The sequence below is a fragment of the Nuphar pumila genome, chromosome 10 (assembly GCF_984573655.1).
Source record: "Nuphar pumila chromosome 10, dmNupPumi1.hap1.1, whole genome shotgun sequence".
Taxonomy (NCBI): Eukaryota; Viridiplantae; Streptophyta; class Magnoliopsida; order Nymphaeales; family Nymphaeaceae; genus Nuphar; species Nuphar pumila.
This window is the reverse complement of record NC_143258.1, coordinates 15,197,630-15,223,422: the sequence shown is the minus strand read 5'-3', so window position 1 is coordinate 15,223,422 and position 25,793 is coordinate 15,197,630. Positions and strand designations below refer to the sequence as shown.

General features: G+C 39.7%; 1 protein-coding gene across 5 annotated transcripts in view; it reads right to left on the bottom strand.

Annotated features, from left to right (window-relative positions):
• Window positions 1-25,793, bottom strand: part of LOC149823502 (protein HIGH CHLOROPHYLL FLUORESCENCE PHENOTYPE 173, chloroplastic-like) — a 132,498-nt gene that overhangs the window by 13,580 nt on the left and 93,125 nt on the right. For 3 of the 5 annotated variants that reach the window (XM_090018882.1, XM_090018885.1, XM_090018883.1), the window contains 4 exons: window positions 7,641-7,730; window positions 7,476-7,541; window positions 6,217-6,273; window positions 6,063-6,140 (listed from right to left, as the gene is read on the bottom strand). In XM_090018882.1, coding sequence (XP_089875008.1) covers window positions 6,063-6,140; window positions 6,217-6,273; window positions 7,476-7,541; window positions 7,641-7,730 — 291 coding nt within the window. The remainder of the gene's footprint in view (window positions 1-6,062; window positions 6,141-6,216; window positions 6,274-7,475; window positions 7,542-7,640; window positions 7,731-25,793) is intronic. The other 2 variants (XM_090018884.1, XM_090018886.1) reach the window with 1 other exon arrangement.

Here is a 25,793-nt window from a genome sequence, read left to right as displayed (position 1 = left end):
TTGCACCGCTCACTCACTTGCACTACTTACTCGCTTGCACTACTTACTCGCTTGCACTGCTTACGCGTTTGCACTGCTTACCTATTTAACTGCATATCTGCTTTAAACTACTTAGCATACTGAATTAAATGTACTTAATTCAATTTTCTGTAGTCTCTCTTATGCACCTACTAGTTTTTCGCAAAACTAACTCATTCTATGGGTACAGGTGATGTTTAGGTACACCATGGGCGATGCGCGGTGACAAGATGGCTTCAAGACTTCTTCCTGCTCTTAGCTCGCGTCCTGGACGTTTTTGTAACGACCCCAACTCATCCAATCGAAAATGCGGATTTTTTTTTTTTTTTTGAAAATATTCCCAGAGACCTGGGGCCTTTACAGTTCCACTCACCGCTGGATAACCACACACCACGATAGAGCTTACACTTATCTTCCAAACCAACATCAAATCATTATTCATTTATTGAAAAACTGATAAACATGTCTAGAGACACTTGCATAATGAATTACTGAAAGTGCAACATCAATTAATAGAACCAAAAAGGAAAACAAAAGTAAAGCCATGATGTCCCTCTAAGATGTATCCAGCAAGTGCGTAACACCCGTGACTTGCCCAGACACCAGTCGCTTCAATGAGTTCCCGCTCCTGTGAAAAACCATAAAAAGGAGGGGTCAGAAATCCAAAGGATTCTGCGTACAGATCTCTCTAATGAAAATAAATGAGCATAAAGAACACAAGTACAATTTTATGCAATTCTCCTTGAGGAAAAGCAATTATTACATCTACTCAATCCAACTTAAGCATCCATGCAACATCATTTAAGTATGCATAAACTTTAATCAATAACAGGTATTCACTTTGAGTAAGCAGGGTATTCTACATACATTAAAGAGTAACCATCACCCATCAACAACATATATCAGGGAAAAGAAATAGACCATGCCTGATCTAATGCATAGCAAAATTATGCATGATATATGTGTACTGTATGAACACCTTATTTTCTTTTATTTAAGTTCATGTTTCCATATGCATGCCCTATTAAATGCATACAATATTAAGTTCCTCTTTTTAATTCCATCGCCCGCGGATACACCAAACGGGTAAAATCCCTGAGGTCAAGTTAGGTTCCCAGGGTAGCTTAGCACACGATTTATATTTTATTACTGGGTTCCCACTTAGCTCTCGACCGAATCACCTTCGGAACATTAGACCTCCACATCTAATGTCGGGGACACAAGGGACACCCCACGCCCACAAGTGTCACTTCCTTGGTACCATAACCTCACAGCTGTGACTAACACACCACTCCCGGGTAAAGTGGCGGATTCTCCCTAAAACCGTGGCCAGGAGAAGAACCTCAATATCGGGTTCAGGGGCAACAACGCACACGAAGTTTTTATATCCTCACAGTCTCCCCAAGACCGGATAGCTAAGATTCTCATACTCCAGATGAGATATCTCACAATGTATATTACACTGTTCTTGTTTCAGTATATTTTTATTAAAGTCGATTCTTTAAGTTTACAACCCCATATGCAAAAGTAAAGTGAAAACCCGCATCCTCCCTTGCGGGAACCCTTTCGGGACTCCAGCCCGTGAGGACAACGGGAACAGTGTAGTAGTGTGCCCTACCAACTGGTGTGGTTTGAGTGATGCTATTAAACATATAGGAAAAACAACCAAGTTCACGGCTCTACCGGCCGTGATGACCCATTAGGCCATCCATGCATCACAACAAAAGCAAAAGTAGTGTTTTATTTATAACACTAGGCCAATGTGTCAAAAACATGCAACCATAAACCCAATTATAAGCATGTCATTTTTACATTCTCACTACGAGTACTACCTCCATCACATATGGGTATCCATCAAAACGTATCTCCTGCAAGTATGTGCACGTGAATAAACCCCGCAATTTTTCACACTTATGTTAAATGAGACATCCATAGTCTAGTAGAAGCATGATTATACAGTTTACATGTATACTCATAACTTTGCTCATTTCCATCAAAATGTGCATCTATTAAAACTCACACTCCTCCTGTCGAACAAAACAATATATCACTGAAGGAGGGAGGCAGAAATTAAATATATATTATATATATATATAATTTTTTTTATAACACATCCAGCCCAGCCGACAAGGTCGGCTGGGTCTGACAGCATATGCACCAGCCCGGTGTGGGCCTGTGTATGCTGTCAAGACCTAAACAGCATAGGGGAAAAATCCCCTTTTTTTGAAATTCTGTATTTATTTTATTATATATATATATATATATATATATATATATATATATATATTCTCTGGCATCCGACAACCCCTATCGTATGCCTACACACACGACACACCCAAGTGAGAAAAACTGCATTCAATGATACTCTGCTTCCTACACCCTTATGGCTACCAGGCTCTTTATCAGCCGTAGGACATTCAACAGTTGATTTGACTACATGCCACAACTATCCCAATTTAAAAGAAAGCCATAGGGTCTGATTTTATCCCAACCCTGCACTAGACATGTGAATCTTGCTTCCACATAATGGACCTCTCACATGCCCTTTTCCAAGTAAAACAAAAGGGTTCAATGCTCCTACTTACAGGGATTAACATAACATGTAGTATTTTAACTAGCTTGGTGGAACGAAAATATCCATGTTACATGGTCCAAATCTAGCAGATAAAAAAAATATAGATCAATCTAATCTTCCAGACTCAGCGAGCAAAATTTAGAGTGAGCAAATTTCATACCAAATCCGGTTTTCAGTTTGTACGCATAAAAATCATAAATCATTATTATCCATCTCTTCCCTGACAGCCGTTGACAACAAAGCATAAAACTACAGCCTTCTCAAAACAATAGAATATGCAAGATCAAAACACAGATCAAGTAATCTATATTATGCATACCAGTCAGCCAACTTAGATCATTACCGTATATATATATACAACTACGCAGGATGATAAAATAACACGCCCCTTCTTAGAATTGGCAGTACAGAACTACGAATCACAAACTCATACCAATTGAACTGGTCTATAAAAAAAACTGAATGTAGTCGAACCAACAAGGATTTTGGCTCATCCATAACATACTGTCCAGCACTCTCCAATGGGGTGAGCAGAGGATAAAGGAATTGGGGTTCAAAAATCCAATATATGCAAAAGAAAAGCCCTCTTTACGATAACCAGTAACCCCACCGAACCAAGGTTTTGCACAGACTTAGTCCACTCAACAGTACAATCGACCCTACTCCCCTGGGTTTAATAAGCCACCGAACCCTTTTTTCTGTTTCCATCCAAAGAAAAAGAGCACAAAATCGAACCGGGGTTCGATTGCTCATTTATTTCCATGAGAGGGGACCCGTACCTCTTATGGTGGTTTCCGGTGGCCTGAGACGAACGTCGCAGAGGGGTGCAGACTGGTGACACTCCTTCCAACTGCCGTGAAAGGAGATGCTCGAGGGGCCCTTGACGCCTGCGGATGGCCGGTACTGGGCTCCTTCCTCCGGCGTGCGCACACACAGCGAAAGAGAGAGAGAGAGAGAGATGAACCAAACGGGGGAAAAGACTCGTTTGGGACCTCCTTTTGAAGAGGAAGGCCCGGCAAAATCGAAGCCCCCTTCCCTCCAGCGGCTGCGTTTCCAGCATCCGCCCTTTCCTTCCTGCGATTTCGGTTAGGGTTCTCTCTCAGAACCCTAACCCCCTTCCTTTTTTTTTTGTTCAGATATATCGGGCAACCCTTATCGGGTTGCCCCTTACTCTTATAAGCCCTGTTACACAGGGCTCGGCTCGGGTCCGGACCCGAGACCCGCAAGCCAAATCCCAATGATATGGATCCACAGTTGGATCCAAATGGATCCAACTGGGGATCCCCAGATTAACCTTATAATAAAAATTTATTTTATTATTTTTATTTCCTTTTTTTTTTGTTGTTGACACTATTTATAACTGCTTGCCCCTTTATGGGTCCTAGATCCGAAATGTGGATCTAGGCCCAAATTGCCTATTTTATTTTTTTGAAATATTTTGTAAGATAAACAAAAATTTAGTAGCAACATTTTTCGGTTTTTACAGTTTTGGGTTTGTAATAGATTTTCCTTGAGATATCTAAATTTCTGAGTTTTGGTTCTTTTAGCTAATGTGCCCAAAGTTGTCAGCTTGCCTTTTGAATCGGTAAAAGAATAGTCTTCCGCTGATTTCATAAACAAACTCTGAAGGAAAGAGATTTTTCCTAGTCTCTTGCATGTTTTTTGAAAGGATCGCAAGTTTGAAATTTTGGGGCGTTACATTAAATCTGTCTTTGACTTCGAAATTTGAAATGTCAGACTTAGGTTTTCTGACATATTTTCTTGGAATTGAGGTTGCTTATTCTCAATATGGTTATTTTCTATCTCAGACTAAACTTGCTTGTGAGATTATTGACAGGTTAGGAATATCCGATGACAAAATTTGTGAAACCCTTGAAATAGTGGGCTCAAAAATGAAGATTGATAATGGGATTCCCCTGACTGATCCTACTCCTTACAGGCAACTAGTAGGTTCGTTGATATATCTTAGCATCACTCGGTCTGATTTGTCTCATGTAATCCACATTGCCAGTCAGTTTCAGCATGCACCCAGAACGGTTCACATGAGTGTTGTTCTTCGTATCATCAGATATCTAAAGGGAACTATAAATAAGAGAGTATTTTTGTCTTCCTCTTCTGAATTAAAGTTAATTGTTGGAGAGGTGACCCTAATAATCGTCATTACACCACTGGTTTCTGCATTTTCTTAGGTGAGTCATTGATTTCTTGAAAATGTAAAAGCAACAGGTCTCTCTGTCTTCCACCGAAGCCGAATATAGAGCCATGGCATCTACCACCATGAAAATTGTATGAATTCGGCATTTTGTAAAAGATATAGGAGTTTACATTGAAGAACCAACAAAGTTATGCTGTGACAACAAAAGTGCAATTTATATTGCCAATATAGAGATGGACTGCCATTATGTTAGGGAGGAATACTTGAAGAAGGTCATTGATCTCCCGTATGTGACGTCTGAATATCAATTGGCGAACTTCTTCACTAAAGCACATTGTTCGCCCAGATTTCACTTCCTTCTTGACAAACTTGCGGTCATCACATTGTAAGTGTGAGGGGGGGTGTTAAAATGTAAACCCAAAGATCTCATTGTACGTGTGTGTGTATATATATATATATATATATAGAGAGAGAGAGAGAGAGAGAGAGACATACATATATTATATATGTATGTATATGTATCTCTCTCTCTCTCTCTCTCTCTCTCTCTCTCTCTATATATATATATATATATATATATATATATATATATATATATATATATATATATATTACGCATATTCCACTTGGAATATGCTTTTATTTTCATTCTTTATTTTTTCCTTTCTTTTTCTATTTCGTTTTTTTATTTTCTTTTTTTTATGTCTTTGCCATCACCTTGGGGGCCTCCCAATAGAGTCGTTGGGGGCTCCCAACGACTCCTTTGGGAGCCCCAAGGTGGTTCCTTTAGCACTTGTATAGATAGGGGTGTTTCCCCATTGTATTGTTAAGCTTGAGAGTCTCAAGCATTGCCCTCTTTCAATAGATACATGCCATTGTGCATGTTTGCTTTTTTTTACGCCTTTGTGCGTATTTGTTCAAGTGTTGTGTGAGTGCCTTTGTGCACATCTTCTTCAAAGTATTTGTGCTTGTATGCATATTGTCTCTTTGTAGACATTTTTATAGATTTTTCAAATGTTATAAAAACCCACCCATGTGTCGGAATCAAACACTTCTAGAGTTGATGCCTATAAAATCAAGTACATAAATCACATCTCTACGGTCAGAATTTAAAAATAAAACGAAAAAAACCTGAAAACCCCATTTACCATGTTTAGCATATTTCATTTAGCATGTGCCCATTACTCTCTCTCTCTCTCTCTCTCTCTCTCTCTCTCTCTCTCTATATATATATATATATATATATATATATATATATATATATATATATATATATATATATGTTTTTGATAGTAGGAAAATAAGGCTACTAACATCAAAACTTTTGTTTCTTGCTGTTGTATCATGTAATGCCTTTACACAGATGTCAGCCACATCAGCACAGCTAATTCCCTGCATGGAAAGAACCTCTGTGAATCTGAAAATCCACAAATTATCCTGCAATAAGATGAAAGAGTTAGAAGCTCACCTGAGAAATTCTGTTTCCTTGATCAAATATGAGTGCACGCTGGCCTCCAGGTTCTTCCTGAATGTCATAAAAAAAGTCTTTCATCAACCATACTGTTTTTGGAATTTACTAAACTGTCTTTGTTAAACATCAGCTTGCCTGATAAGGCCAAAGAAAGAGTCTCTTTTGTCCTTGGAATGAGATAGCCACTTAGGGCAGTTTAGCTACGGCATCAATAACCAGAATGAAACGATGTTGGATATTGCATCAATTTTGCATGTGCCACCTCAGATGTCAGATCCGATATGATCTGAGGTCGATGGATCTCAACAAGGATTACACTATTCAATTTATGCTCCCATGTTTGATGAACATCACATTAGATCAATTTCATGTCTGCCTAGACAGTTCTGAAATAGACCTCCTTTACCAAGGATTTAATTTCTCATACTTGTAAAAAAAAAATAGACCCTTGATCATAAGATATCAATTCTTTGGACAGTTGTGAGCATGATCAAAACAGATGAAAGACTATAATCATTTGTCTTGTATTAAACACCAAATGTAAAACTGTTACAAGATAATCCTAAGATTTAATATACACTCCTAAAAATGAGAGTGAAGGTAATTAAAACAACTCGAGGAAGAGAGGGCCAAGCTTGCAGACATGCATATCCGCCGTGTGTTCTCCATGTGATGAAACCTCAATCCAACACAAAGAAAGGAGATTTTTTTTCATCTACATCCACAATTTATTCTCCCAACCTCTTTATGGATTTTCTGTCTTAAGAACAACTAACCTCAATATCAAGACGGCTTCTTGATTTCATTGTAAAGAAATAAAAAAATTCATACAATTATTCTGAGATTTCTTGCAGTAGGAGAAAAAAGAGAGGAGAAAACCTAACAAGAGAGAGAGAGGGGGTGGGAGGTGTTCAAGGATCAGGATTGACTGCTGCTTAGAGTCTGCACAGGTTGAGATGGGAGGAGATGGGTGGGTAGGCTAATGGAGGTAAAAATAGGTGGCAGTAATGACTTGCCCGCTGGATTTCAGATCCATGAATCACTGGCCCGACCCCTCCCCCTTGCAGCAGAGATTCACATATCTGAAGCCCTTTTAGGATCTCAGATACACGTATCTGAAATCTATAAAAGCCAAGTTTCAGGTAGGCCTTGTGGTAGATGAGATACATGGATTTAAGATCCATGCTATTCAAATATACTCTCAGTATCTTAGTTTGGCTATATTTTAGGGATATTATGCAAGTATTATAAAGTACCTGCAAAGGACCGGGCCGGATAATGGTGTACCCAAGGCCTGATCTCCTAAGTGAATCCTCTCCAGCCTGTCAAAGTCCAATTAACATTTTGTGCTTCTGTTTAAAAGATTGAATATAGCTCAACTGCATGCTCAAGTACCAAATAACATAATGAAGAAAACCAACCTTCTTGGCTCTAAGAACCTGCTCCCTTCGGCTAGGTTCAATTCCATATCCTGTGCAGGAAATAAGTATGAAGTCTGTTTCTGAGCCAGTCTGCAAATGTTCAATTATTAATAAACGGTAAGCAAAAAGCAAAAGCAAGGTGCAAAGCAAAACCAGTAATAACACAATAGAACTGGCATGCATGAAAACAGAATATTTAATCATTTACTGCTCAAATGGTCTTTGCTAAAATTATTCTCCATTGCAATAATAGCATAGGTACCCATACAGTACTATAATCAATCTTTTAGCAATTCAAAAGAATTCAAAAGACCATCTTGAAGCAGGTTGTAAAGGTTGAGAATGAACACAAAATGCTTAAAACTAGAGATGAGCAGGGACTTGCTCTAATTAAAGTTGACCAAGCTGCATTAATTTCATGAAACCTTACCGACAAAAGTGCTAATTCAATCTCAAGAAAGCATATTATAGTCTATAATTCTGGCAATTTTCTTGCACCAAAACTCACCATTCAACATCAGTAGCTATGTTTTGATTGATCAAGACACACCTGATGCAGACAACAAAAAAAAAAACAGTGGAATAGGCAACTATTGGATCTAAAATGTGAAATCTGTGTTAAATGCCCAAGGAAATTGATCATGCATAGTCTTTACGCGTTTATGTGCATGATTACGTGTGGAAAGTAGTTAATAATGCTTGTTTGTTAGAGGTTTTATTGATTTCAATCAAAAAGTAAATTGGGCAAATTAGTGTCCTTTTTGAGTTTTAAAAAGATTGAATAGGTTTTTAGAAAATAATTTTTGAAAAGGGTGCCTTTTGAATTTTTTGAAAACTTTTGGACTCTTTTTTTGAAATTGTTTCTAAAAAAATCAGACTAACCCTAATCATGTATTATAAATAACATTATTGGAGAAAGAGGGGGGCATCTTTCCCACCTTGAAGCCCTCTCTCTCTCTCTCTCTCTCTCTCTCTCTCTCTCTCTCTCTCTCCGCCAGTTTCCCTCTACCCCCTCTCTTCTACCTTCTTCCTCTTTCTCCTCTTTCTTTTAGTCTCTTCGTTGCTGGCATTTTCGTTCTCTTTCGTCGGGGAGGCATAACGTGATGAGCGAAAAGACCACTCTCTTCTTCTCAACCCGTCTGGCGGAGGCGAGCCGTACGAAGAGCTTACGTTGAAGGATACAAGCGCGATAGCAAGAGGTCGTGCATGCATTACGAAAACAAGGCTAAAGCACAAGAAAAGAAGCCCTGCAAATTTTACTTTTTTATTTTTTATTTTTTTGGAGCCAGAGGGCCATTTAATTAGTTGGGTTTGTAATAAGACCATTTATTATTTTTGAACCCTCTGCAAGAGGGTAACTCATTGTAATATCTAGTTACTTTTATTTATTTATTTTTAAGGCATAAAGCTTGCAATTTGTGTAGAATACAAAGTTTTCTCCCGTTCCCTGAGTTTAACCCGGATCTCACCCTAGTGGGAGCCGGTTTTTATTATTTGGTGTATGGCCTTCACAAAACATTTTTATCAAAAATATCTTTTTAAAAATTTATTTAATAAAACTTACACCAAATTTTTGCGGTCGTTGCCGGGGAATGGTGATAGAAAAATGACTATTCACTTTATTGCCTCTTGTGTGTTCTCGTTTTATTTAGGATTGTTAGTTTCCTTTCTGTTAATTATTTAGGATTGTTAGTTTAATTTTCTGCACATTAATTAGGATTGTTAGTTTGTTTTTGTAATTAGGATTTGTAAAACCCCGTTGCTTGTGAGCCTTAAAGACTAGCTTACTTTTCCTGCACAACCCACCTAGTAGGTGACCACCTTAGTAGGTGATTGTGCACGATTGGTACCATGCACATAGTTTGCTTTCTGCAAAATATTTGTTTGGGTGCAAGTGTGTAGTGCATGTTTATTGTTTCCTTCTTTATTTAATTATTTTATTTTGTGTGCTTCGTAGTTTGTGTAATCACGTGTGCATGCTAGGTTTAGGTAGAACACATTTCTTTAGGACGGTTGATGCATCGGTCTACCCTTAGGTATACGCAAGGGCGACGCTCGCTTGACCCCGAGCTTGCTGAGCTAATAGAGAACCCTGAGTCTATCATTAGGAGAGCTCGTCGATTCGGCCCCATGACCGAGGATCAGCAGTCGACCCGTCCCCTCTGAGAGTTTCATTCCCACTGAATACACTCCCACCTCCTACATCGCTAGACCCGTTGTAGGAGCAAATTGGTTCGAGATCAAGGACAATATTATCCAGATGTTACCATCCTTTTATGGCCTTAGTAACGAGGACTCCTACTGTCATCTCGATAAGTTCTTTGAGATCTGCTCTATGGTGCAGATCGACAATTTCGGAGATAACGCGTTGAGGTTGACCTTGTTCCCGTTCTCCCTCAAGGACAAACCCAAGATACGGTTCAAATTACTACTTGGGAACGAATGCAGAGAGAGTTTCTCAAGAAATACTTTGTAATTGGTAAGACAAACCAGTTTCGAAAAGCCATCACCAGTTTTTCTCAGATCGAGGGAGAACAATTTCATGAGACGTGGGAGAGGATAAAAGATCTTCTCTGAAAGTGTCCCCATCATCAGGTGCCCCATTGGCAATTGATGAAATACTTTTAGGATGGGCTGACTGAGAAGAATCGTCAGATGGTTGATGCAGCCTGTGGGGGCACTTTCATTTTGAAGAGTGAGAACGAAGTGTGGGCCCTGTTTGAGACCCTTAGCGAGAATTTGATACACCACGCTTCGACCTCATGTTCTGAGAGGGCTGCACATGCTCATGATGGAGCGAAGAAGGTTGAGATTTACGAGATAGGGACACACCTTGAGTTGCAAAACAAGGTCAACCTATTGACCCAAAAATTGGACCAGTTGTCGATGAAAAAGTGGTATTCTGCAAGGTTTTAAAATCCGTGACTCGGAACTCGACTCGTTCTTTATTGACTCGGCGGGTCAACTCGGTGACTCGGACCGAGTTTTGTTAACTTTTGATTTTCAAAGAAAAAATATATATTTGTCTCAAACCATGTTTTTGAGTAAACATATAGTCTCCAAATGTCTGTAAGAATATAAAAACTACAAAGAGCTATAGAGGTTTGCTTGAATTTGATATCTATACAAGCACTTTGACTAATTCATAACTTGAATTAGAGGATGTGGTCACCACGAGTTCAGTCTGCTACTACCTACGGTTCCTAAAATGGCCAATCATATATGCTAGCTTGTTTTAAAAGTTTCAATTCCCTAAATGTAAAATAGGGATATATGTAATGAAATGGTGGTCTTCAACAAATGCACAAATAACTCAAAAACAAGTGTCTATTGGAGACACTACAAGTATGACCCTTGAAAGGGTATAAAAGGAAGAACACTTGAAAAATAAATAATACTTTATTCATGAACAAAATGCTTAAGAAGCATGGTGATTTACATTGAAGGGGTTCACCCCTATATATACAAAAAAGTGGGAGAGAGGAGAGCTCATTTTAAGCTCTCCAAAAGAGACGTTGGATTCCAACGTCTCTTAATATAGCTGTTGGACTACAGTCCAACAGCATTTATTATTATAGCTGTTGGACTATAGTCCAACAGCATTTATTATAGCTGTTGGACTACAGTCCAACAGCTATTTGCACAGTCAAGTTCCAACAGGAACTTGACTGAATCAAATATCTAGTTTTTATTGAACTAGATGCTAAAAAAGAAAATAAAGAAAAATAGAAAAAGAAAATAATAAAAGAAAATATAATAATAATAAATAATATATATATATTACAGTTTACATTTTAACACTCCCCTCAAACTTACGGTACAATGAGCGAAAGTTTGTCTAAGAGGAAGTGAAATCTGGGAGCAGCGAGAGGCTTGGTGAAGAAGTCTGCTAATTGATATTCTGATGTAACATATGGCAGATCAATGGTTCCATGTAAGTATTCCTCTCTGACATAGTGACAGTCCATCTCAATGTGTTTAGTGCGCTCATGGAATGTCTGGTTGCTTGCAATGTAGATCGCACTTTTGTTGTCACAGCACATCTTTGAAGCTTGCGTTGCTTTAACTCTCATATCTGCTAGCAATCGTCCGAGCCAAACAACCTCTATAGTGGTGGTTGCCATGGCTCTGTATTCAGCTTCGGTGGAAGAAAGAGAGACTTTCTGATGCTTCTTGCACCTCCACGAAATTAAGGTTTCACCTAGGAACACACAAAAACCAGTAGTTGAGTGTCTATTATTGGGATCACCTCCCCAGTCAGCATCAGTATATGCAATTAAATTTAATGAAGATGAAGCAGACAAGAAGAGTCCTCGTGAAAGAGAGGATTTTAAGTATCTAATAATACGCAAAATCGCTCCCATGTCCACGGAGGTGGGAGCATGCTGAAACTGACTGACTGTATGAACCACATGAGTTATATCTGGCCTAGTAATGGAAAGATAAGAAAGAGCTCCAACAAGCTGTCTATAAGGAGTAGGATCATCAAGAAGTTCTTCATCATCAATTTTCATTTTAACATTGACAACTTCTGGAGTGTCTACTTTCTTATCATCTGTAATTCCAGACCTGGAAACGATATCAAGAGCAAATTTAGATTGAGATATCAAATACCCCCGAGGGGAATAAGCAACTTTAATGCCTAAAAAATATCTTAATAAACCTAAGTCAGTCATTTCAAAGTGAGTTTTAAGAAGAGATTTGATATTTGCAACTCCCTGTTTGTCGCCTCCGGTGATGATCATATCGTCCACATAGAGAAGAAGAATAATGATGCCTGCATCAGATTTCTTAACAAACAAAGCAGTGTCAGTTAAACAAGGTTGAAAACCAATATCAAGCATAACATGACTAAATCGGTCATACCAAGCTTTTGGAGCCTGTTTAAGACCATAAAGAGCTTTTTCTAGACGAAGAGCTTTATCCTTAGGGATACTAATACCAGGTGGGGCTTCCATGTATACTTCTTCAACGAGATTCTCATTCAGAAAAGCATTTTTGACATCTAATTGAAAGATAGGCCATGTTCTAATGGAGGACAAGGCTATTAAAGTTCTAACAGTGGTCATACGGGCCATAGGAGCAAATGTTTCTTCATAATCGATGCCATACTCTTGGGCATATCCTTTTGCTACTAAACGGGCCTTATATCTTTCCAGGGTCCCATCACTTTTGGTTTTGACTTTGTATACCCACCTACAACCTATAGGTTTCTTACCCGGAGGAATATCTTGTATCGTCCAAGTATTGGCCTTTTCTAGTGCATCCAATTCTATTTTCATGGCTTCTATCAATTCTATATGATTTTTTGCTTGAGAATAGGATGATGGTTCAACATATGATTGTATTAATGTAATGGCGGCCCTATACGTGGGTGAAAAAGATTCATAAGACACAAATTTTTCTGGAGGTTTAGAGATTCTAGACGTTCTTCTAGGTGAGACTTCAGAGTATTTTTGTAATGCACATGGAAGATTTTGCTCTCTACGTCTTGAATATTGTAGACTAACATCCTTATGGATTTGCTCTTCATTATCATCATTTTCAACAACAATAGGACTTTGATCATTCTCAAGGTCACATCCAACATCACATTCATTGGATTTTGAAGTTGGATCAATTAAAAACGAGTATTCAGTGACATCCTTGGATTTTTCAAATTCAAAGAAGCTTTCTTTTTCCAAAAAAGATACATTTCTTGACACATATAATTTGTCATTTTGAAAATCGAAACACCTGTAGCCTTTTTTATTATCAGCATATCCTAAAAAGGCACATGGGATTGCACGAGGAGAGAGTGTCATTTCTGTTGGTGAAAACAAAACATTTGCATCCAAAGACTCTTAATCTAGAATAATCTGGAGTTAAGTTAACAAGCTTTTCTATTGGAGTTGTATTCTTTAATGAGGAAGATGGAATCCTATTAATGAGGTAGGTGGCAATTAGGACCGCTTCAGCCCAAAAACTTTTTGGAACTTGATTTGCAATTAGCAATGTCCTAGTAGTTTCCATAATGTGCCGATGTTTGCGTTCGGCTAGGCCATTCTGTTGTGGAGTGTGTGGACATGATCTTTGATGTGTAATACCATGTAAATTGAGATAGTCTTTGAATTCGTTGGACATAAATTCTCCCCCTGAATCAGTGCGAAAAATAGAAATATCATTTTGAAACTTATTTTTAACCATTTTATGAAATATTTGAAAGTTAGCAAAGACATCAGATTTATGTTTAAGAAAATAAATCCAAGTATGTCTAGAAAAGTCATCAACAAAAATGACATAATATGTATAACCACCTTTGGAAATAACTGGTGCGGGGCCCCAAACATCCGAATGTATTAACTCAAGTGGTCGTGAGGAAACAAAAGTTCTACTAAGAAATGGTAACCTTTTCATTTTGCCAAGAATGCAGTCTTTACAAGAAAAATTTTCAGAATTACAAAATTTTTCCAAACTTGGAAAATATTGAATTTTAGACATATGAGGATGGCCAAGCCTTTTGTGCCATAAATCCAATTCTAATTTCTGAATATTATAACAAAATGCTTTCTTGGGTAATTCCAAAAAGTCCATGTAATAAAGTCCTCCTTCTCTATGGCCTTCCCCAATCAGCTTCCCTGACTGGCGATCATGTACCCAACAACCATGAGAAGAGAAGGAGATATTACATCCATAATCAGATATTTGCGAGACAGATAAGAGATTCAAATTAAGTTTAGGGATATATCTAACTTCTGGGATAAAAAATCTTTTGGATTTTTGAAGATTTTCAAAACATCCTATTCCTTTTACTTTGAGAGATGTGCCATCGGCTGTAAAAACCTTTGACACACTTGAGTTATTTTTAAGACATTCGGATAGACTATTAACATTTGGGGTCATATGAAAAGAAGCACCAGAATCTAAAAGCCAAGGAAAGTTACCTGGACCGAAGAAAGATGCAACTGCCGCTCCAGTTGAGGCTTCGGTTGAGGAGGATACCCCTTTGAGAAGAAGTTGAAGGATTTCCATCAGTTGAGCCATAGACATAGGTGCATCTTGATCTTTTGACTCAGATTCAACAGATGCAACTCTTTTTTCTTTTCTTCTTTTTAACTTTGGACATTGAGGCCTATAGTGCCCCGGTTCATGACAATGATGACAAATAACTTTTCTTTTATTAAAGTCGCCGTTTTGCCTTCCAAAATAAGGCGGCTTGTGGCCCGGAAATTGAGGCGGAAGCACTTCAAGATCTAAGGATTTCGTAGCTTTGATACCATGTAATGAAATGGTGGTCTTCAACAAATGCACAAATAACTCACAAACAAGTGTCTATTGGAGACACTACAAGTATGACCCTTGAAAGGGTATAAAAGGAAGAACACTTGAAAAATAAATAATACTTTATTCATGAACAAAATGCTTAAGAAGCATGGTGATTTACATTGAAGGGGTTCACCCCTATATATACAAAAAAGTGGGAGAGAGGAGAGCTCATTTTGAGCTCTCCAAAAGAGACGTTGGATTCCAACGTCTCTTAATATAGTTGTTGGACTACAGTCCAACAGCATTTATTATTATAGTTGTTGGACTATAGTCCAACAGCATTTATTATAGCTGTTGGACTACAGTCCAACAGCTATTTCCTGGATCAAATATCTAGTTTTTATTGAACTAGATGCTAAAAAAGAAAATAAAGAAAAATAGAAAAAGAAAATAATAAAAGAAAATATAATAATAATAAATAATATATATATATATATTACAGTTTACATTTTAACAATATATGTGCATAATGCCCAATATCAACATAAATAAGTAATTTTCTCATGTATGAAAACTATGCAGGAAATATATTAATATTTGAATTTGTACAATGCTTGTTCAGATAACAAATGGATGATGAAACCTAAATGTGACTTCCTATAGGCACATTTGACCCTCCATATATAGTGAGAATCATTTCTTCAAAATATTTTGCTAGAATAAGTTGATAGCACAGGGTGAACAGTAGTTCGAACAGCATGGCAATTTTATTCTATGGATTTAAATGATTTTTTATCTTTAAATGATTTTTATTTTCTTTTTTATACAAAATCTAGGGGTAACCCTTGTTAAAATATATGTACTTATATATTTCGTAACTGTAATTTGAAACTCAAAAATCAAATTTCAACCATCCTAGAACTCGCCCGAGTCAGGCCAAGTCAAGCCCGAGTTTTGGCAAACCAAGTTTGCCTTGCCGGGTTGACTCGCTGGAGGGCCGAGCCGAGCCGAGTTAGCCGAGTCAACGAGTTTACTCGGCGAGTTTTAAAACATTGGTATTTGGGGTCATTAGGACCCGACCCAAGTCCATTGTATGTACAGTCTGGATAGGACCCGAGTCATGTAAAGTTTGTAATGTTTTATTTTATTCGGGTCTGGACACACCAGACCCAGATCCATATTATTGTAATGTAAACTTATTAATACAAGTTTAGGTCACGATTTCATGAGTTGAAATCGTGACAGCCGCAACCCCTCTTACCTTTCTTCTCTCTCTCTCTCTCTCTCTCTCTCTCTCTCTCTCTCTCTCTCTTCTCAACACAAGTACCAGTGGAGATTCTAACATGGTATCAGAGCGGAGATCCATCAGAGGGCCGAAGAGGTTTCCGACAAGTGCGACGATCAGAGATTTGAGGTTTTTCGTCCCTTCTCTTCTACTCTTCTTCATTTCCTTTCTCCTCATTTTTATTTCTCATTTCTTCCCCTTTTCTGAAATTTTCTGTGTACCCACGTCTCACGTGGGCGTGACATTCACGTGGATTTAAGATTCACATGAATCATGTTCACGTGAATCCAGACTATGCAAAAAGGGGTGATTCTATTTCACGTGAATCGCTGAAATCGATTCACGTGAATCGCTGAAATCGATTCACGTGAAACACAAAAACGACAACGATCCCTATTTCAGATTTTTTTTCGTTTGGTATTATCTGATTTGTCTCCTTTGCCCAATCTCCTCCACACATCTATTCTGCATATTCAGATATCCCAGCCTTTCTCAGTGACAGATATTTTTTTTTGCTGTGTGATTTTCCTTCCTGATTCTTATTTTCTACATTTGCCCAAAAACATATCTAACGTGTGAAAGTGATTGTCATCACGTCAATCTCCAATCTTTCAAGAGTGTAAAGGAAAGTTCAGGTCCGACTATCTTCTGAATCAGACAGCCTGCGATCTCCTGTTAATAAAAAAAAAAGGTTGAGTATTTTGTGAACACTCTTGTTGAATTTTATTTCTCAATGGATCCTTATTCTTCTCAATCGAATCTTTCTTCAAGCTTTCTCAATCAACTAGTTTCTGAAAAGTTGAATACCTCAAACTTCTTAATTTGGAAGAGACAAGTTATTCCTTTTATAAGGAGCCAAGGTCTCTTAGGTCACCTGGATGGAACCACTCCAGTCCCACCAGAATTTGTCCCGAGAGAAGATAAAGATGATAAAGGGGCGAGTTCAATTGTGTATGTCAAAAATGCAGAATATCTCAACTGGGAAAGGAAAGATCAATCAGTAGTTGCATATATCACTTCTACCTTGTCTTAAGAGGTCCTTGTTGCCATCCCTGACAATTGTACAACCTTGCAACTCTGGGAGCGATTGGTTCAGATGTATTCATAGGTTTCACAAGCGAGGATGATTTTTCTTAAGAGGGAATTTCAGTTGCTGAGAAAAGATTCCATGACCATCATGGAATATTTCAACAAGATAAAGATTATCACAGATCAGCTTGCAGTTATAGGATGTGTGGTAAGTGACAGTGACATGGTGCAACAAACTCTGAGTGGATTGGGATCTGACTACAATATGATCGTCACTTCACTATTGTACCTGCTTGTCCTTCCTAACTTTGATGAGCTATGAGCTAAATTGATCCAGTATGAAATGACTCAGAAGGGTTTTTCTGAAGAAACTCATGTTCACACAAATCCCAAGAAGTTTTTGCCACAGGAGTGACTTATGGTCGAGGACGAGGACAAGGGAGGCAAGGGCGAAGTGGGCACATAGGACATGGTTTGCTTTCCACTCCAAATATGTTGACTCATGCGCAGGGACAACGACCCATCCCCACTTGCTTCCTTTGTAACAAAAGGGGGCATATCCAGGCAACTTGTTGGCATAATCCAGAAAATAAAGGAAAGGCTCCACAGACAGAAACCAAAAGAAAGTTCACAAATATCAGAGACGGTGGAGAGATTAAAGATCTGCTGATATCCGCCTTGTCAGAGTTGAAATTGAAGCAGAGTGATGAAGGCACTTGATTTGTTGACTCAGGGGTAGCAACTCATGTGACAGGCGATGCAGGTAAACTTTCTAACCCTATTCCTTATTTTGGCAAGAGTAAGATTCTCATTGGTAATGGATCCCACCATCCTGTTTCTTATGTTGGAAAAAATGTCATTCCCATGTCACATTCTACTCTTAAACTTTCTGATGTTCTTTACGTTCCTGACATTAAGAAAAATATTGTTTATGTTTCCAAACTTATTGATGATAATCATGCTTCAGTTGAATTCACTCTCTTCTCTGTGCAGGTCAAGGACCTACGCACGAGGAAAACATTCACTGAAGGAAAGAGATGAGGCAATATGTATGTCTTTGAAGAAGCTCCATGTCATTCCATCTGCCCTGCTCATCTGGATTCGAAGTCTTCATTAGAGTCGTGTTCCTCCTCTTCTGCAAATGGTTTTAGTATTTCTGAATGTGATAAGCCTTTCTTATGACATAGTCGATTAGGACATTGTGGGAGTCATTTTATTGAGAAACTTGTCTCTAATAATCTCATTCCAAAGGAAAGTCTCAATGGGGATGAGAAAAGTCAGAAGTGTCCCAGTTGTCTTTCATGCAAGTCATGTATTGCCTTTTCATTCCATTAATAAGAGAGCTTCAAAACCTTTTGAGATAATTTGTTCTGATGTATGGGGACCCGCCCCAATTGTCTCTGGATCTGGGAGCAGATACTACCTAATCTTTGTTGATAACTATTCTCGATACACTTGGATATATTTCATAAAAAATAAGTCAGAAGTTTTTCCTTTGTTTCAAAATTTTCTTTCCTTAGTTAAAAATCAATTTTCTGAGTCCATACAATTTTTTCAATGTGATGGAGGTGGGGAGTTCTCATCTCGTGATTTTATTTCTTTTCTTCAAAATAACAGAATAGGAAGAAGGGTGTCTTGTCCACACACCCCTCAACAAAATGGGATTGCTGAGCGAAAACATAGGCATATCGTTGAAAGTGCCATGAGTATGCTTCATGACAGTAATCTTCCCATCAACCTATGGACAGAAGCTTTTCATTATGCCGTACATGTGATAAATAGACTGCCTATGGTTGTTCTGGAAAATAAGTCTCCTTATTACCGTCTTTTTGGAGCTCACCCTAGTTATTATGATCTGCGTGTCTTCAGATATGTTTGTTATGTGCATATTGATCAGTCCCTGAGAAACAAGTCTCAGGACAAGGCTCAGAAGTGTAGATTTGTGGGATACGCAGATGACTACAAAGAATATAGGTGTTATGATCCAACCAACAGGCACATCAGAATCTCAAGGAATGTTGTCTTTGATGAGCAAAATTTTGATCACAGAGCCGACATAACGGATATGTCCCCTAACACAACTGAAGTTTACTATCCTTGGCTGAGTTCAAAACTTTTTGCTAGTTTCAATGAAGTTTGTTCCCCAGATTGTGTGCAGGAAGAAGAAGAGATGTTAAAGAACACTGGGACATCGGGATCACAGAACGAGGAGGAAGTACCATCATTCGTACCGGGCAAATACAAAGGCATTTTCTATTCTAGACAGAGACCGAAAGCATCAAGCCATCCAAATCATGCCTCAGTCGTCGATCCTACTTCCTCTCATACTCTTGAGGTCAGAAAATCAAATCGCATACGACATCCTATTGATAGGTGGGTCAGCTATAACAACTTCTCCTTGGATCTTTAGCTCCTTTTAACTGCACTCAATAAGGAAGATGAGCCCATTATGTACTATCAGGCAGCCACTTCTACCAAATGGGTAGAAGCCATGAATGATGAAATACAGGCCTTACATGAATGTGAAACCCGGGAAGTTGTTCCCAGACCACCTGATAAAAATGTTGTCGGATGCAAATAGGTCTACAAAATAAAGTATAAGCCAGATGGAACCATTGAATGATACAAGGCAAGACTTGTGGCAAAAGGGTTCACCCAAGAAGCAGGGCAAAACTATGATGAGACCTTCAGTCCAGTGGTGAGAATGGGAACAATTCAAATTATTCTTTCCCTGGCTGTTGAACATGGATGGAAGTTGAGTCAGCTTGATGTGAAAAATGCATTCTTGCATGGGGATTTGAAGGAGGAAGTTTACATGGAACAACCCCCTGGATATCAATAACAAAATTGCAAAACCCATATATGCAGGCTAAAGAGAGCTATCTATGGTCTAAAACAAGCATCTTGTTCTTGGTTTGATAGCTTCTCTCTTGAGATTCAAAAATATGGATTTTCACGTTCCGTACTGGATTACTCATTATTTATTTTTAGAAGCCAGAATGTGACCACTCTACTATCTATGTCACAAAGACTCGGCAAAACAGATGCCGCACCCGCGTCGACGCGACGCGGGTGCATGTGCGGGTGTGGCACCGGGTGCGGTCAACACGACCCTGGGTGCGGTCAATGCACCCAGGGTTATTTTTGTCCACTGTTTGGGCGTTAAAAAAAAAAGTCCCCGATGAAAAGGAGGATTAGGTCAAAAAAAAAAATTGCCCTAATCTCTCCTCTCCCCCTGAGCTCGAGCTCTCTCCCATCGCCGCCCCAGCTCCGCCTCCTAGGCTCCTCCTCTCCTTTCGCAGGTATGTACCCTCTCTCACTCTCTTCTTGGGTCGGCAGGCCGAGCACCCCCTTCCCTTCTCGCTCTCTTGTTGGGTCGACAGGGAAGGGGCCAAGCCCCCCCCCTCTCGGTCTCTTGTTGGGTCGACAGGGGAGGGGTTGAGCCCCCCCTGCTCCCTCGTTTTTTGACACAGGAAGGGCCGAGCCCCCCCCCCCCCCCCCCCCCTCTGGCTCTTTTTTTGGGTCGACAAGGGAGGGGTCGAGCCCCTCCCCCATCTGGCTCTTTTTTTGATTGACGCTCTGGTTCTGGAGAGGAATGTCGAAGAGGTTGTGAGCACGGGGAAGGGGATCTTCTCGGGGGTTCCGGTGAGGCAGGTCTGCTATAGGTTCTGCGAGAAAGGGGCCCCCGAGCACTCGCCGTTCGTATCGGTTCCTTGTGGGGTTTGTCCGGTGATTCATGAGTGAACCCCTGATGGGTCCATTTCGCCTAAAACTTGCGTTTACTTCAAAGAATGGCTTGATTTTTAGTAGAAAATGTAGTTTAGCTTTTGTTGGTGGAAAGATGGATGAAGGTATGCTATTGGGGTTTCATGATTTATGGGTTCTTCAGTGATGAAAGCTTTGGGTTTTCTATATAGAGGTCTTTGTGAAAAAAATTGGGGTTCTTTATAGATGGCTTTACTTTAATGAATAAGTAATCAACCAAATGGCGGATTCTTTGTTTCATATCTATTATCTCTTAATCATTTTGGTTCCCTATCTGCTCCTTATTGCAATGAATGTGGCTGAACTTAAATTTTTTTCTCTAATCATAGATGGTCATGTCACAATGATCACAGTTTCAAGGATAATGCAAGCCTAAAACTGATTTAATGGCTGAACAAACAAGGAATTTGGTCTTTATTTTGATCATTGTCTTGCTTGTTGTGACCATACATGGATTTATTTGGCAGCATTTTACCCTAACTAATGGTATATTATTGGATACCTGTGATCATTGCAATTTTTTTTCTCTTTTTCTTTTTCTCTTTACTCTTTCTAGCCTCTTTTCCCTTTTTGATTGATATTTAGGTCGATTTATGTAATTGCTTTACTTATTTGATTGATAATTTGATATTTAGGTTGATATACTGCATGCATGATGAATCATATTATGACAATGTTTACTGTTAAATGTAAAACTGTTAAAACTTCAAAATTATATATATATATATATATAATTTTTTTTTTTACATTTTTGCCCCTGCCGCACCCCCGCACCCGGGTTTTTTGCAAGTGTCGCATCCCCGCACCCGCACCCACACCCACACCCACACCCACACCCACACCCATGTGACATAGTCTACTATTAATTTATGTTGATGATATTGTCATCACATGAAACTCTGAAGCTCATATCAAAGAAGTAAAAAAACTTACTAGGTCAGAGGTTCAAAATGAAAGATCTTGGTGTCCTGCGCTATTTTCTTGGTGTAGAAGTTGATAACCAGGCTCATGGCTTAATGCTCACTCAGCACAAGTACACCGTAGATATTCTCAGCAAGGCAGACATGAAAGACTGCAAACCTCTAGGAACTCCAAGTGTACTTCACCAAAAACTTAGCACTTATGATGGAGATCTGTGTGAGGACCCCACCAGGTATCGTAGTCTAATAGGAATGTTACAGTATCTCACATTCACTCGTCCTGATATTGTTTATTCAGTCAATCAAGTGTCTTAGTTTAAGTATGCACCATGTACTAGACATATGGAAGCGGTTAAGAGGATTCTTAGATATCTGAAAGGGACTATTGGGGATGGATTGATATATTCACCACAGTCATATGGAAATGATGAGCATGAACTTACTGTATATTGTGATGCAGACTGGACAGGAGATCCTGATGAACGAAGATCTACATCAGGATATTGTGTCTTCATTGAAAGAAATTTAGTCTCTTGGAGCAGTAGAAAACAAAAGGCTATCGCTAGATCAAGCAATGAGGCTGAATATAGATCCATGGTTGCCGCTACTGCCGAAGCCACATGGATCAGGCATCTACTAACTGAAGTAGGATAAAAGATCTCACACTCTATCTTACTATGTGACAACCAAAGTGCTCTCAACATGTCATTCAATCCAGTACATCACAGTCGTGCTAAGCACATTGAGATCGATCAACACTTTGTGAGACAAAAAGTTGAAGAAAAAGAGATTGAGCCTGCGTTCGTCAATACTGAAAGACAAGTTGCAAACATATTTACAAAGGGCTCAACAAATGATCGTTTTTGGATGCTTAAAGGCAAGTTATTCATGGTCCAAAACCATGATCAACTTGAGGGGGGGTGAAAAAGTGGTATTCTGGGTCATTAGGACCCGACCCAAGTCCATTGTATGTACAGTCTGGATAGGACTTGAGTCATGTAAAGTTTGTAATGTTTTATTTTATTCGGGTCTGGACACACCAGACCCGGATCCATATTATTGTAATGTAAACTTATTAATAAAAGTTTAGGTCACAATTTCATGAGTTGAAATTGTGACAGTCGCAGGCCCTCTTACCTTTCTTCTTCTGTTCTATCTCTCTCTCTCTTCTCAATACAGGTACCAGTGGAGATTCTAACAGTCGAATCCCTCACCAGCTGTGCAGGTGTGTGCATTGTGTATTAGCCCAGCAAACCATGTCTTTGACTGCCCCGCGGTGCCACAGTACCCTGAGTTGGTCCAAGAGCAAGCTCAAATGGCGCAAGGTTTCGCTAAACCCGTGCCCAATCCTTATTTAAATACCTATAATCCGGGTTGGCGAAACCATCATAATTTCTCGTAGAGGAATCCACAACAACAACACCCCATCTCTTTCCAGAACCAACCCAAGCAAGGCAGTTTTATGCATAGGCTTGAGCAATCTAGTTACCCTTCAGTCCAGACCTCCTTTAGTCAGCCTTCACCCTAAGAACCTGCTTTTATCCAGTCCTTCGAGGACAAGATGTTGCAGACTTTCTCATATATCAAGGCGAACCTAAACTCCCATACGCAATCCATTGCCAAATTAGAGACGCAGATGGGACAACTCACCGAGGCACTAAGCAGACGAAGCGAGCGAACACTGCCTAGTTAGTCGGTGGTTAACCCTAGGGGTAAGGAGTCGATGTATGACTTGCACATGATAGATGCCCATCAAGAGCAGGCCTAGGCGATTACCACCCTTAGGAGTGGGAAGGAGTTCCATGGAACCAAGGAGACTGCAGAAGAAAGAGAGAGACAGATTGTTGAGCAATCAGTCCTTATTGAGACATCTCAGGAAAGCGGGAGGGCTCCCCCATCTGAGCCTTCCAGATCCTATATACCCAAAGCCCCCTTTCCTGAGGCATTAGAGAAGCCAAAGTCGTTCGACAAGCAGGGGATGATGCAGGAGATGCTTGAGATTTTTCAAGCACGTTAAGATAAACCTCCCCTTGCTTGATGCCATCCAACAAGTCCCTGCATACGCAAAGTTCCTGAAGGAGCTTTGTACGCAGAAGAAAAAGTTGTGGTCTAATGTGCCGAAGAAGATATATCTTACTGAGAGTACAGTGCTACAACACCAAAATGCACCCAAGCTCAAGGACCCAGGGGATCCTATTATCTCTTGCGTCATAGGAGACATTACTGTTGAGCATGCTTTGCTCGACCTCGGGGCAAACATGAAGATCTTGTCAGGTTTCTTTTACGACGCATTTGGGTTACAGGAGATGAAGCTGACACCGATGACCCTTCAGTTGGCAGATCGATCCATCAAGGTCCCGTGAGGGATTCTTGAGGATGTTTTGGTCAAGGTAGAGGATTTCTACTTCCTTGTTAACTTCATTATCTTGGATAGGGAGGGAGTGGATGAAGTGAGACAGACACCCATTATTCTAGGTCACCCCTTCCTGGCCACTGCCAACGCATGCATCAATTGTTGTACTGGTGCAATGGATGTCTCGTTTGGCAACATGAAGATGAGGTTGAACATTTTCAATACAGTGATGGGCCCTGCAAGAGAGGATGCTTCTTTCCAGGTTGATTTAGTTCAAGACCTAGTAGAAGCAGAGCCAATATGGACATTTAGTGATCCACCTCAGGCAGAGGATGATGAATCTATCGAGGGAGATAGCCTTGGATTGATGGATAGAGGGTCAGGTGAACTAAATTGGACCTGGCACTTCAAGCCCCTCCCTGATTTGACAGAGAAGCCCGCCAAACCTTCTATCGAGAGTCCGCCTGAACTTGAGTTAAAGCCCCTGTCGGCTTCGCTCAAGTATGCCTTCTTAGGCAAGGACCGAACGCTCCCCGTCATCATTTCAGCAGACCTGACTGACACCCAAGAGTGTCAGCTTCTGCAGGTTTTGCATGAGCATAAAGAGGCGATTGGATGGTTTGTGGTAGATCTAAAGGGGATATACCCCTCCTTTTGCATGCATCATATCATCATGGAAGAGGGTACCAAACCCTCTAGAGAAATGCAAAGGAGGTTGAATCCCCATATGAAGGAGGCGGTGAAGAAGGAGGTAGTCAAGTGTCTTGACGCAGGGATCATCTATCCCATCTCCGACAGTCACTAGGTGAGCCCAACCCAGGTTGTCCCCAAGAAGTTTGGGCTCACTGTTACCATCAATGATAAAGAAAAGAGTGTCCCCATGAGGACTACCACGGGGTGGCGAGTATGCATTGATTATCAAAAGCTGAACAATGCAATGCGGAATGACCACTTCTCGTTGTCGTTCATTGATCAGATTTTAGAGAGACTCGCAGGCCAGCATTATTTTTGTTTTCTGAATGGTTATTCAGGATATAATCAGGTGGTCGTTCACCCCGAGGACCAGAAGAAGACAACGTTCACCTGCCCATATGGCACATTTGCATTTAGGAGAATGTTGTTCGGGCTCTATAATGCTCCGGCAACATTTCAGCAGTGCATGATGACGATCTTCTCCCACATGGTTGATGACGTCCTTGAGATATTCATAAATGACCTTTCGGTGTATGGCTCTTCGCTTGATGATTGTCTCCAAAAGTTAGCGGGTGCTAAAACGATGCATGGAGACAAATCTTGTGCTCAGCGGGGAGAAGAGTCATTTCATGGTTCAACAGGGGATTGTTCTTGGACATATTGTGTCTGAGAAATGGATTGAGGTTGATAAGGCCAAAATAGAGTCCATTGTCAAATTATCTCCACTGACCTCAGTGCGGCAAGTGCGATCATTCTTAGGGCATACAGGTTTTTATAGGCAGTTCATTACAAATTTTAGCAAAATTTCTAGACCGTTATGTAACCTGCTCTCGAAGGATCAGCCGTTCCATTTCTGAAGGCAT